This window comes from Mercenaria mercenaria, chromosome 4 (assembly GCF_021730395.1).
Source record: "Mercenaria mercenaria strain notata chromosome 4, MADL_Memer_1, whole genome shotgun sequence".
Classification (NCBI taxonomy): Eukaryota; Metazoa; Mollusca; class Bivalvia; order Venerida; family Veneridae; genus Mercenaria; species Mercenaria mercenaria.
This window is the reverse complement of record NC_069364.1, coordinates 91,788,050-91,802,892: the sequence shown is the minus strand read 5'-3', so window position 1 is coordinate 91,802,892 and position 14,843 is coordinate 91,788,050. Positions and strand designations below refer to the sequence as shown.

General features: G+C 35.7%; 2 protein-coding genes across 5 annotated transcripts in view; both read left to right on the top strand.

Annotated features, from left to right (window-relative positions):
* LOC123553082 (intermembrane lipid transfer protein VPS13D-like) overlaps window positions 1–7,304 on the top strand; it is a 240,767-nt gene extending 233,463 nt beyond the window's left edge. Inside the window, exons 41-44 of one of the 2 annotated variants that reach the window (XM_053541957.1) lie at window positions 1,280–1,443; window positions 2,308–2,389; window positions 3,165–3,276; window positions 6,708–7,304. In XM_053541957.1, coding sequence (XP_053397932.1) covers window positions 1,280–1,443; window positions 2,308–2,389; window positions 3,165–3,276; window positions 6,708–6,861 — 512 coding nt within the window. In that variant the 3' untranslated portion in view covers window positions 6,862–7,304. The remainder of the gene's footprint in view (window positions 1–1,279; window positions 1,444–2,307; window positions 2,390–3,164; window positions 3,277–6,707) is intronic. The other variant, XM_053541958.1, reaches the window with a different exon arrangement.
* A 5,911-nt stretch (window positions 7,305–13,215) lies between these two features.
* LOC128556523 (intermembrane lipid transfer protein VPS13D-like) overlaps window positions 13,216–14,843 on the top strand; it is a 36,333-nt gene continuing 34,705 nt past the window's right edge. For all 3 annotated transcript variants that reach the window (XR_008370738.1, XM_053541956.1, XM_053541955.1), the window contains exon 1: window positions 13,216–13,371. Coding sequence is in view for 2 of the 3 variants with exons in the window: in XM_053541956.1 (XP_053397931.1) it covers window positions 13,321–13,371 (51 nt within the window). In the remaining variant the exon portion in view is untranslated. The remainder of the gene's footprint in view (window positions 13,372–14,843) is intronic.

Sequence of the window (14,843 nt, the reverse complement as noted above, 5' to 3'; positions counted from 1 at the left end):
TAAAACCGGTACATGTATTTAAACTGAGAAATATTATCAGGAGTATATGATAGTTATTGCAACATGGTAATTGATATAAAAGGAACGCAAATCAGTTTTTATAAACTTGCAAATTCCTTAGAGCTGTATGAATTGTAATTTATCTAAAATATTTTTAAAGTTGACATAATAATTCTGTCTGATTCTAAACATCTGTCTGGTTTAATAAACGGACTAGAACTGCGTATATAACGTCACTCAGATTCTTGGCACTGTGTATTCACTTATCCGAATTTATGTTTGTCCAAAATTCTGTATACTTTCTGATATTTTGCTAAATCATGGTCGATTTTTTTACATGTTAAGCAAGTATTTAAATCGAAAAACATAAACAATCAGTGTAGGCACTAAACTGCCTCAAAATCAAACATCTGTTCTTTCTGATCGCTCGGTAAATATTGAGGTCAGCGAAACCGAAAGTACACTTGGCAGGTGGCGCTAAAATGACGTAATTTTAAGACTGGTTTGCATATTGTTTTAAACAATACCGATCAGCGACTTTGGTGTTATTGGATCAGTCTAAAATCACTTGTGCACATGTTTTTGTAAACATTTGCCTGCGGGTACGATTTAACGGTTAATTCTTTGCCGATTATGACAGTAGGTGATAATAATTAACGCCTTGGGCGTGTATCTCTTGATAAACAAGGGGATTATAGACAACTATCAAAATTATATTTGAAGACTAAATTATTGATTTCCGGGCTACTCGATACGAAGTTTCAAGGTAGCCCGGCGGGCATGCTCTGAAAAAATTTAGTAGCCCGGCAGAATTTTCTGGTAGCCCCCGGGCTCCGGACATGGGATTTCTGAAACCCTGTTTTGTGAAAGGACTTGGAACATTTGCCTAGTTTCTATTTACATTATGTAGTATAGTACTGCAGATAATTAATACAAGAAACTGTTCTTTCCTTAACGATTAGTGCCTGAAGTTAAATTTTTGCAATATGTCAAAACATTGCTTAAAAATCCATGCTATTAAATGCATAGCTCAACAAATGGCTGTAAACCACTTGTATTGCATCACATAACAATTTAGACAGTGACATGTTTTTTAAGTCATTTAACAGATATTTTCTGATCTAAGAAAGGTTAGGTATTAGACAGGGGTTCTGCAAAGTGTACTTTTCAGGCTCAGTAATAGTACTTTTTTATCGTTGGAAAAATAATAAATTATTTGGTACTGATCATATGGCATTTATGTAAATACTGAATAACTTACTTTTAATTATGTTGACAGAGACCCAGGTGGCAAAGTTAATTGACATGAACTTTAGCAGAGAAGATTGTTTGAAGTCATTAAAGGTTAAGAGAGATAATCTGGAGGAGGCTGCAGTATGGTTGACAGAGAATGCAAAGGTTGTTAAACCAAAGAAGGATGAGACCAAAATAACAGTTGTTGAGGTATTGTTGGATTAGTTTTACATTCTGTGATATCAGTGATATTTGCGGGAACTGATTTTTGTTGATTTCGTTTTTGCATTTATCAGTGAAATTTTATCCCAGCAGTTAAATAAATTTCCTATCTAGTATGTCTTCTAAACTTGAAATTCACAAATTTGTATATGTATATATGAATATAGGTGAACATGAGGACATTCTGTCTGTAGATGATAGTACATTAAACATGTATATTGATACAGGTGAACATGAGGACATTCTGCTTTTGACAGGTGAACATGACAACATTCTGCCTATGTCTGATAGATGTAGTGCATTAAATGTGTATATTGATACAGGTGAACATGACAGCATTCTGCCTATGTCTGATAGATGTAGTACATTAAATGTGTATATTGGTACAGCTGAACATGACAACATTCTGCCTCTGTCTGATAGATGATAGTACATTAAATGTGTATATTGATACAGGTGAACATGACAACATTCTGCCTATGTCTCATAGATGTAGTACATTAAATGTGTATATTGATACGGGTGAACATGACAACATTCTGCCTCTGTCTGATAGATGTAGTACATTAAATGTGTATATTGATACAGGTGAACATGACAACATTCTGCCTATGTCTCATAGATGTAGTACATTAAATGTGTATATTGATACAGGTGAACATGACAACATTCTGCCTATGTCTCATAGATGTAGTACATTAAATGTGTATATTGATACAGGTGAACATGACAACATTTTGCCTCTGTCTGATAGATGTAGTACATTAAATGTGTATGTTGATACAGGTGAACATGACAACATTCTGCCTATGTCTCATAGATGTAGTACATTAAATGTGTATATTGATACAGGTGAACATGACAACATTTTGCCTATGTCTGATAGATGACTGTCAAGATGCTGATGTACCACTTATACAACTCAACTTCTTTGGTAAGCATACTTCATTCTGTTTCCCTCATTTCTTATGTATTAGACCAGACTTTTGGATCATCATGATAAACACATTCGAAAGTGCTTTACATAAAATCTTCTGCCAGTTCAGACACAGGACAATCTGACATGATATGGTCAATGTAAAAGAAAGCTCTTAGAACAGAGTAAGAGAAATCTTATAGATACAGGCATATCCGGCTCTTTTTGAATAGACAACCTGATTTTTTAAGGTGCCCTGTGTATAGCACGAATAAACAAAAGCCCTTAGGAAGGGATAGGGATTTGAGCCCATGACCTTTAGATTGACAGTCAGGTGTCTTGCCACTGCATTCACCTGGTTTGAAGGATTGTTCACATTTTTCAACAATATTTCTGCTAAATTATTGAAATAATTAGTTGAAATGTCATGAATGTTTGGCCTGACACCCAGGATATCAGCTGAATTTTAGAGCAGTATCAGAAATCTAGCATCTGATTGGTTTATTCTGAACACAGTCCTGCAGTTGACCAATGACGAGGTTGAATTGACCAACGATAATGTTGAATTCTTAGACAGATCCATATACTTGGTTTTATAACCGTAGACTCTTAGTAGTTTTTCTTCTTCAATAACTTAAAAAATTTAATTCTCGATATTTGAGATAAGTTTTTAAAGAATTACCTAAGATATGATGCCTTTTGTCAAGTCAGACTGGAGATCATTGTCTGTCTGTGAAGGTCAGTCTCTCAGTTGGTTTAATTAAAATAGGTCTAAGCCTTTAATATCTTACAGGTATTGATCTAAAATATGAGCCTGGTAGGGAAGGCAAAGCTGGATTCAAGATTGCTGGGGATTATTACAACAGGACACTGTCGGGCTGGGAACCACTCATTGAACAATGGAGGTAGGAAACATTGTAGAAATGTATACTGAATAATATATCACTTAAAAAAAAAGATGTTAAGTTAATATACTTTGTCTAAAAGAAGCTTTCATTTGAAATGTTGTGTTTGGTGTTAAAGTTAATGATCATTGTGGATAGTTCAGGTTTTGCATCATTTATTGCATAGTTAAGTACACAAGGCATATTTATCTTGCTAATAATTTGCTCTTTGCAGCAGTTTATATAGGAGAGAGCTCTGTGACGTCACGCATTAATCTGTTTATCTGGTGGTGGGCAAAACAAATGCTTTTACATCATGTGTGTATGAATTCTTAATAACTTTTTTGCTCATTTATGGATTTTCAAAATTCAAAAAGTTTTGAAATACAATTTTCATATTTTCGTATTCAGATATCTTTTTCAAATGAACAACCATTTTTAGCTTGACTATTCACAGAATAGGTAGAGCTATTGGACTCGCCCGTGTGTCAGTGTCCGCATCGGCGTCCCGATTTGGTTAAGTTTTTTATGTAATCTGGTATCTCAGTAACCACTTGTGGGAAAGAATTGAAACTTCACACACTTATTTACTGTGATAAACTGACTTACATTGCACAGGTTCCATACCTCTATTTTGCTTTTTTACAAAATTATGTCCCTTTTTCGACTTAGAAATTTTTTGTTAAGGTTTTGTATGTAACCTGGTATCTCAGTACCCACTAATGGGAATTCGACTTAGAAATTTTTTGTTAAGGTTTTGTATGTAACCTGGTATCTCAGTACCCACTAATGGGAATGATTGAAACTTCACACACTTGTTCACTGTCATGTTCTAACATGCACTGTGCAGGTCCCATAACTCTACTTTGCATTTTTTCAAAATTATGCCCCTTTTTCATCTTAGCAGTTTTTGGTTAAGTTTTTAGCTCACCTGTCACAAAGTGACAAGGTGAGCTATTGTGACCGCTTGATGTCCGTTGTCCGTTGTGCATCAACAATTTGTAAAAAAATCTTCTTGAAAACCACTTGGCAGAATTACACCAAACTTCACAGGAATTATCCTTGGGTGGCCCCCTTTCAAAATTGTTCAAAGAATTGAATTCCATGGAGAACTCTGGTTGCCATGGCAACCGAAAGGAAAAACTTTAAAAATCTTCTTCTAAAAAACTAGAAGCCTTAGAGCTTAGATATTTGGTGTGAAGCATTGCCTAGTGGACCTCTACCAAGTTTGTTCAAATCATGACCCCGCCCCAGGGGTCACTTGCTTTTACATAGGAAAGTCTTAAAAAATCTTTTTCTCAAAAAGCAGAAGCCCTAGAGCTTAGATATTTGACATGTAGCATTGCCTAGTGGACCTCTACTAAAGTTGTTCAAATCATGACCTCCGGGTCAAAATTGACCCCGCCCCAGGGGTCACTTGATTTTACATATGAAAATCTTCAAAAAATTTCTAAAAATAAACCAGAAGGCCTAGAGCTTAGATATTTGACATGTAGCATTGCCTAGTGGACCTCTACAAAATTTGTTTAAATCATGACCCCCAGGGTCAAAATTGACCCCGCCCCAGGAGTCACTTGATTTTACATATGAAAACCTTAAAAAATCTTCTTCTCAAAAACCAGAAGCCCTAGAGCTTAGATATATAGTGTGAAGCATTGCCTAGTGGATCTCTACCAAGTTTATTCAAATCATGACCCCGGGGTCAAAATTGACCCTGCCCCAGGGGTCACTTGATTGTACATAGGAAAATCTTTAAAAATCTTCTTCTCAAAAAGCATAAGCCCTGGAGCTTAGATATTTGACATGTAGCATTGCCTAGTGGACCTCTACTAAAATTTTTCAAATCATGAGCCCCGGGGTCAAAATTGACCCTGCCCCAGGGGTCACTTGATTTTACATATGAAAATCTTCAAAAAATTTCTAAAAATAAACCAGAAGGCCTAGAGCTTAGATATTTCACATGTAGCATTGCCTAGTGGTCCTCTACTAAATTTGTTCAAATCATGACCCCAGGATCAAAATTGACCCTGCCCTAGGGGTCACTTGATTTTACATATGAAAATCTTCAAAAAATTTCTAAAAATAATCCAGAAGGCCTAGAGCTTAGATATTTCACATGTAGCATGGCCTAGTGGACCTCTACAACAGTTGTTCAAATCATGAGCCCCAGGGTAAAAATTGACACCGCCTCAAGGGGTCACTTGATTTTACATATGAAAATCTTCAAAAAATTTCTAAAAATAAACCAGAAGGCCTAGATCTTAGATATATTACTTGTAGCATTGCCTAGTAGACTTCTACAAAATTTGTTCAAATCATGACCCCCGGGGTCAAATTGGCTCCGCCCCATGGGGTTACTTGATTGTACATAGAAAAATCTTCAAAATTTTCTAAAAAATACCCCAGAAGGCCTAGAGCTTAGATATTTGACATGTAGCATTGCCTAGTGGACCTCTACAAAATTTGTTTAAATTTTGACCCCCAGGGTCAAATTGACCCAGCCCCAGGGTTACTTGATTGTGCATAGGGAAATCTTCATAAATTTGCTAAAAATAAACCTAAAGGCCTAGATCTTAAAGCTTTAGCTAAGAAATTTGTTCAAGCAAGCAACTCTACTCAGGTGAGCGATATAGGGCCATCATGGCCCTCTAGTTGTATGTAAGCTGGTATCTCAGTATCTACTAATGGGAATGGATTGAAACTTAACACACTTTTCCACTGTCATGAGCTCATAAGCACTGTGCAGGTTCCATAACCCTGTTTTGCATTTTTACAAAATTATGCCCCTTTTTCGACTTTTGTATTCATTCAATTGACAAGGCTGTTGGATAGTCGAGCGTTGCTGTCCTCCGACAGCTCTTATTAATGACATATAATTTTAATAGCGGCGTAGTAATTTTCTCTCCTATACTTCTAGTGATTATGCCTCTTAATGTTTACAACTGTTTTCAGTTTGCAGCTCACCCTGTTTCTTACATATTAGCAAAAGTAAAACTGTTACAAATACATCTATTTTTTGTTAACAATAAAAGATAAAATGACTCTGGTTATATTGTTACAAAGTTAATAGAACTGACTATACAAATCAGGGGCCTCCGAGGCCGAGTGGTTAAGGTTGCTGACTTTGAATAACTTGCCCTTCACCAGTTTTGGTTTCAGCCTCACTTTTGGCATTGAATTCTTTATGTGAGGAAGCCATCCAGCTTGCTTATGGAAAGAGCTACCCAGGTGCTGCCCTATAAGAAATAATGTACCTTGGGCCTTCCTGACCATCAAAGCTGGAAAGTCGCCATATGACATGTAATTACGTCAGTGAGACATTAACTATAGAAATCTATATTAATTTTGTCAGAGATCTTGGATCATGTTGTAAAGTTTTTGTGGGTGTTTTTGGCATATTTTAAGTATATAATAGAATAATAATAAGATTGAGTACTTACTTACATTTGAAGGTGTCATGCTCAGTGGAAAAACTACAAACAGACAGAGGAAAAGCTAGCAGTAGAAATTTCAGGTAATTTAGCAAATTTTGCTGAGTTTTCACAGTTTTCTGTAAACAATCTCTTATTTATGAAAAATAGGTTATCAATGGACCAGCTATTCTAGAAAACTGAAATTAGTTACAACTTAATATAAATGTAAAATGTGTTTTAATGTGGATATTTAATCATAATTTCATTAACTCAACCTTTATAGAGGATAAATACCTCATGCTAAAGGAATGGTCCTCTAATGCACAAGACAAAATAAGTGCCTGTAATAAAGATTCTATTTGAATGCTGTTGTATTAGGTTGAAGGTCAGTCGCCTCAACCCAGTGATTGTTTGGTAGAAACTTTTAAAAGTCACTATCATATATCACAACTGGGTCCATATTCATTAACAACTCTTAAAGTGTAAAATTTCCTTTTTGCTCTCAGTTTTAAACTGCCACAATTCTAATGAAACTTTGCATTAATGTGCAGTTAGCAGTTAAAGAGGGCTGAAAGTATCAAATGTTAAAACTTTACAGAAAGCAGAACATTTGCTGTTATTAAGTTGAATATGAGCCCAGCACTAGTTTTTCAGATAGCTGACTCAGAATAGTGATTCAGATAAGCTGCAAACATTCTTTGATAGATAAGTCACACAGACATAATTTATGATTCAGTGTTGTTCGGGTTTCTTCCAGTACACAATGCTCATAGTAATTAATCAGTAAGACGTCAGTAGACGCTTGCTGTTTATGGTTGACAAAAGCGTTTCGCTTACTGCTTCGAACGTTGAATTAAAATGTAAATGAGCGTCTGATAATAAGAATTTAGTGTTAAATACATTTTCTATGAAGAAAAAAAAGATAAAATACAATATTTTCAATGCGAAACGATTTTCGTCGTTTGCTATAACTGAAATTTATTATATATAGTTAAATCTGTGTTAATGTCTGTACAGTAGTCAGTAGAAAAAACTTTAAAAAAAAAAAAGGTTTTGGGATCAAAATATACAGGCATTGAAGTATGAAAAGCACATAATGCTCTTCTCCCCGTTCACATATATATCATCCACAAGCTTAAAAATCACTGACCGGAGTTTATCACTAGGAAAAAACTATTGATAATGAATTATCAGTAAACATAAAAAATGTTCCTACTACCATCCCTATTGTTTAGTGCTAAAAGATTAACCATAAAAATGTCATAGACTGCTTACTTATTAGTTCAGTAAATAAAACGGGGGTTTTCGAGAATTTCGGCACACAGAGTTTTTCTCTTGGTAAAATTCTCATCATTAACTCATGGCTAGTTTTCTGGGGTTAAAACTTTCTTTAGTTCGTATATAGCATATTTGTAGAGTTTTCGCATGTCAAGATTTAATCTTAATGCATTCTAAGGCATTCAGTCAGAAATCATGAATTATCATTAATTCTTAAAATTTTAATAGATCTAAAAGAACTTAAACTTCCTAAAACAGATCCATAATTTCAGATAATTCCAGTAGCACTCCTTTAATTTTCAAGGGGCACTGGTGATTTTTCAAGGGAGCTCTGCCTTCTAGGTAGCACCTTAGTTCATATTAAGGTAAATAGCTATATGGTGTTTTCTTGCTGAGAGAAAACATACATAAAACTTGGTAGGAGAAAAGGGTCTTCTGTGTTTTAGTCTGTTTACTGTTGTGGGTTCCAAAATATTTGCAATGCAGAATTTATGTTGGGAAGCTACCTAGCTGTTGTTTGAAAGGTCAGTGGTTTTACCCAAGTGCCCAGTAGTTCATGTTGAACTGTTAGCATACTATTAGGTGGATAATCCAGCAGCCATTGTCTGGCATTCTAATAGTTCTACTTTTAACACACTAGAAGTCACTTTGGCCCAATCTTAATGAATTTTGGTCAGAATGATTGCCTCAATAAAATCTCAAACAAGTTTTATATAGGATCCCCTGGGGTAAAAAATAGGTAACCAAGTCAAATGAAAAAATACATTTTCAGTGCCACATATTCTCTCTTATCTACATAAAACTTGGTTGGACTGTTTATCTATATAAAATCTGGACCATGTTTGTATTTGTGTTGATCAGGTGTCAAAAACTAGGTGAACAGCTTGAATTGTTTGTTTGTTTTGGGTTTAACGCCGTTTTTCAACAGTATTTCAGTTATGTAACGGCGGGCAGTTAGCCTAACCAGTGCTCCTGGATTCTGTACCAGTACAAACCTGTTCTCCGCAAGTAACTGCCAACTTCCCCACATGAATTATCAGAGATGGAGGACAAATGATTTCAGACACAATGTCTTTTATCAAATCGTCACGGAGAACATACGCCCCCGCCTGAGGATCGAACTCGCGACCCCGCGATCTGTAGACCAACGCTCACCCTACTGAGCTAAGCGGGCGGGCTTTGAATTGTAGAAATCTGTTTTAAACACTAGAGGCTGCATTTTCTACCTGACTTAATTTAGATTTGGTCAGACTGTCTTTAGAATATAATTATTGGTCAAAGTTGAAACTGTGTCATCTGGGATGAGAAACAAAGTCAGTAGGCCAAATGATTGAGTAAAGTCTTATTTACACTCTAAATGTTGTATTTTATACCTGATTTAGATGCAGTTTGGTCTGAATGTTTCTCTAGGAAACCTATGGAAATTGTAAAACTAAGTCACCTGTGTAGTTAAGTAGTAAAACTAGGTCATAGAAAAGATTATTTAAATGCTTGACTGCATCTTCAGGATAATTGCTTGTCCAACTTTAATTTTATATGCACAAAAAACTTGACACAAATATGTACCATACAAGACAACACTGTCGTGTTGCATGCAAACCCTACTGCAAAGGTAAAAACAATACTATTCTTAGAGTTCTGACTGGTTATCACCTTGAAGATTTTGTCTACCTTATTTTATAAATGTGGTGAACATAAATTTTTAAAAGTGATCCTCATCTTGTCACTAGGTGTAATGGTATTCTGTTCAGTGACTTGTGGTATGTCATTAAGTACATTGGTACTCGGGTGAGTGACATAAGGCCATTTTTATAGTCTTGTTTATTTTGTCATTTTTAGCTCGACTATTCAAAGTAAGGAGAGCTATCCTACTTTCGCGTCCACACTTTGGTTAAAGTTTTGATGCACTTTCTCTTTATCTTTGTTATTACTTGATGGATTTACTTCAAACTTAAAATAGTTGTTCCTCATCATCACCCACATCATATGGCACAAGGGTTATATCTCTGGTACCAATATTTCGTGAATTATCCCCCCTTTTTACTTAGAATTTCAGGTTAAAGTTTTGGTGCACTTTCACTTGATCTTAATTACTTATAAATGGATTTGATTCAAACTTAACATAGTTGTTCAACATCATCACCCACATCATATGACCCAAGGGTTGTAACTGGCACCAATATTTCTTGAATTATCCCCCTTTTTACTTAGAATTTCAGGTTAAAGTTTTGGTGCACTTTCACTTTCTCTCAGTTATTACTAAATTGATTTGATTCAAACTTAAAATAGTTCTCCAACATCATCACTCACATCATATGACGTAAGGGTCATAACTCTTGCAACAGTATTTTTATGAATTATCCTCCCCTTTTACTTAGAATTTCAGGTTAAAGTTTTGGTGCACTTTCACTCTATCTCAGTTATTACCAAATGGATTTGATTCAGACTTAAAATGGTTGTTCAACATCATCACTCACATCATATGACACAAGGGCCATAACTCTTGCACCATTATTTCATGAATTATCCCCCCATTTTACTTATAATTTCAGGTTAAAGTTTTCATGCACTTCCACTCTAACTCAATTATTACTGAATGGATTTGATTCAAACTTAAAGTAGTTGTTCCACCTTATCACCCACATCATATGACACAAGGTCCATAACTCTGGCACCAATTTTTCATTGATTATGCCCCTTTTACTAAGAATTAAAGGTTAACTTTGAGTCATTTTCACTATATCTCAAGTTATTACAAAATGGATTTGATTCAGCATGACACAAGGTGCATCACTGTTGCACCAATATTTCTTGAATTATGCCCCCTTTTTGTTAAGAATTATACTTAATATTTAATGTTTTGATACACTTGATCCTTATTTCTCTTATTACTTAATACTTTTGACACAGACTCAAGCTATTATCCAATATTTCATCCATGTTGGAGTCATTAAACACTCCAGTGACAGTTCCAGCTTCATCAAATGTGCCCAGGTTCACTATCCAGCATCGAAATAGTCGAGCGCGCTGTCTCCTGTTCTTGTTAAGAACCTGGCTGATTCTGTTTATTGAATATCATAAAGGGAAAATGTAATATTTTCTTATGTTTGAAATATAGCACATGGTGATGGCTTGCACGAAGCATTGCATATTTTAGTACACTTTGTATGCAATCTACAAAATTTTAAGCACTTAAAATGTATTTTTGTTTAAGATCATGTTAAGGCGAATAAAGTTACAAGTACACAGTGAATATTTTGTTAAAATGTGGCTTTTTTAGCTCACCTGTCACAAAGTGACAAGGTGAGCTTTTGTGATCGCGCGGTGTCCGTCGTCCGTCCGTCCGTAAACTTTTGCTTGTGACCACTCTAGAGGTCACATTTTTCATGGGATCTTTATGAAAGTTGGTCAGAATGTTCATCTTGATGATATCTAGGTCAAGTTCGAAACTGGGTCACGTGCCTTCAAAAACTAGGTCAGTAGGTCTAAAAATAGAAAAACCTTGTGACCTCTCTAGAGGCCATATATTTCACAAGATCTTCATGAAAATTGGTCAGAATGTTCACCTTGATGATATCTAGGTCAAATTCGAAACTGGGTCACATGCCATCAAAAACTAGGTCAATAGGTCTAAAAATAGAAAAACCTTGTGACCTCTCTAGAGGCCATATATTTCACAAGATCTTCATGAAAATTGGTCAGAACGTTCATCTTGATGATATCTAGGTCAAGTTCGAAACTGGGTCATGTGCCTTCAAAACCTAGGTCAGTAGGTCAAATAATAGAAAAACATTGTGACTTCTCTAAAGGCCACATTTTTCGTGGGATCTGTATGAAAGTTGGTTTGAATGTTCATCTTGATGATATCTAGGTCAAGTTTGAAACTGGGTCACGTGCCGTCAAAAACTAGGTCAGTAGGTCTAAAAATAGAAAAACCTTGTGACCTCTCTAGAGGCCATATATTTCAAGAGATCTTCATGAAAATTGGTCAGAATGTTCACCTTGATGATATCTAGGTCAAGTTCAAAAATGGATCACGTGCCATCAAAAACTAGGTCAGTAGGTCAAATGATAGAAAAACCTTGTGACTTCTCTAGAGGCCATATTTTTCATGAGATCTGTATGAAAATTGGTCTGAATGTTCATCTTGATGATATCTAGTTCAGTTTCGAAAGTGGGTCACATGCCATCAAAAACTAGGTCAGTAGGTCAAATAATAGAAAAACCTTGTGACCTCTCTAAAGGCCATATTTTTCATGGGATCTGTATGAAAGTTGGTCTGAATGTTCATCTTGATGATATCTAGATCAAGTTCGAAACAGGGTCATGTGCCATCAAAAACTAGGTCAGTAGGTCTAAAAATAGAAAAACCTTGTGACCTCTCTAGAGGCCATACTTATGAATGGATCTCCATAAAAATTGGTCAGAAGGTTCACCTTGATGATATGTAAGTCAAGTTTGAAACTGGGTCACGTGCCTTAAAAAACTAGGTCAGTAGGTCAAATAATAAAAAACCTTGTGACCTCTCTAGAGGCCATACTTTTCATGGGATCTGTATGAAAGTTGGTCTGAATGTTCATCTTGATGATATCTAGGTAAAGTTTGAAACTGGGTCAACTGCAGTCAAAAACTAGGTCAGTAGGTATAAAAATAGAAAAACCTTGTGACCTCTCTAGAGGCCATATTTTTCATGAGATCTTCATGAAAATTAGTGAGAATGTTCACCTTGATGATATCTAGGTAAAATTCAAAACAGGGTCACGTATCTTCGAAAACTAGGTCAATAGGTCAAATAATAGAAAAACCTTGTGACCTCTCTAGAGACCATATTTTTCAATGGATCTTCTTCAAAATTGGTCAGAATTTTTATCTTGATAATATCTAGGTCAAGTTCAAAACTGGGTCACATGAGCTCAAAAACTAGGTCACTGTGTCAAATAATAGGAAAAACGAAGTCATACTCAAAACTGGGTCATGTGGGAAAAGGTGAGCGATTCAGGACCATCATGGTCCTCTTGTTATCCTCAAGAGAACAAACTGTATATCATATTAAAAAGAAATTTGGCTCTTTCTAGAAAGGGTATTCAGCTATTAGTTTTAAAAATTGTTATATTTGAAAATATATTACACAAATTATAGTTACCTTATATGGACAGGCAGATATTTTCAGTGGCCATTCATGTGAAGTTGACACATTTCTAGATTTTATTTCAGCTTTGTACAAAAGCACTGTATTTAGTGCATTATTCTGATTTGTGTCAGTTCTGTTTTTTTTCTCAGGGTCTACAATATTGGTATAGAGACAAAGCCAGGCAAAGGTCAATTCAGGAACACAAGTATTGTTACACTGTCACCAAGGTACCATATTGACAACATGTCGGAACATAAACTGGCAGTGGCACAGAGGCACTTCACTAATAAAGAGGTATTTTGTTTTACATCATACATACACATTTAACCTTTACCCTGCTGATTTTTAGCTCACCAGAGCACAAAGTGCTCGAGGTGAGCTGTTGGGACTGGTCATTGTCTAGCATCGTGCGTCGTCCGTCAACATTTACCTTGTTAACACTCTAGAGGCCACATTAAATATGACCCTATCTTCATGAAACTTGGTCAGAATGTTTATCTTGATAATCTTTAAGCCAAGTTGAAAACTGGTTCATGTGTCAAAAAGTAGGTCACTAGGCCAGATCAAAGGAAAATCTTGTTAATACTCTAGAGACTACATTTTAAGTTTGAAACTCATGAGAATTGGTCAGAATGTTTGTCTTGATGACCTCTAGGTCAGTTTCGAATCTGAGTCATGTGGGCTCAAAAACTAGGTCACCCGGTCAAATCAGAGGAAAAGCTTGTTAACACTCAGAGGCCACATTTATGATCCTATCTTCAAGAATCTTGGTCAGAATGTTTATCTTGATGATCTTGAAGCCAAGTTTGAAAGTTTGTCATGTGGGGTTAAAAACAAGGTCACTAGGCTAGATCAAAGGAAAATCTTGTTAACACTCTAGAGACCACATTTTAAGTTTAAAAATGTGAATTGGTCAGAATGTTTGTCTTCATGACCTCTAGGTCAAGTTCGAATTTGGGTCATGTGGGTTCAAAAACTAGGCCACCCGGTCAAGTCAAAGGAAAATCTTGTTAACATGCTAGAGGCCACATTTATGACCCTATCTTCATGAAACTTGGTCAAAATGTTTACCTTGATGATCCAGAGGCCAAGTTTGAATCTGGGTCATGTGGGGTTTAAAACTAGGTCACTAGGCCAGATCAGAGGAAAATCTTGTTAACACGCTAGAGATCATGTTTTGATGAAATCTAGGTCAAGTTCGAATATGGGTCATGTTGGGTCAAAAACTAGGTCACCTGGTCAAATCAAAGATAAACCTTATGTATGCAATAGGGGCTGCATTTTTCATCTGATGTGCATTAAACTTGGTCAGAATGTTTGTCTCTATGAAATCTCAAAGGATTTTTTATTTGGGTCACATGGGGTCAAAAACTAGGTCACCAGGTCAAATCAAAGAAAAAGCTTGTTTACACTCTAGGGGCCACATTTTTCATTCAATCTTCATAAAACTTGGTCTGAATGTTTGGTATCATGAGTTCTTGTATGACTTCTAATCTGGGTCATGTAGGTTTAAAAACTAGGTCACTTGGTAAAATCAAAGGAAAAGCTTGTTTATCCTCTAGAGGCCACTTTTTTTGCTCCAATCTTCACGAAACTTTGTCAGAATATTTGTTTCATGAAGTCATGGGTGGGTTCTAATCTAGGTCATGTGGGGTAAAAAACTAGGTCACTAGGCCAAATCGAGGAAAAATCTTGTTTACACTCTAGAGGCCACATTCTTCATGAAACTAAGAATGTTTATCTCCTTGAAATTTCTGAGGAGTTTG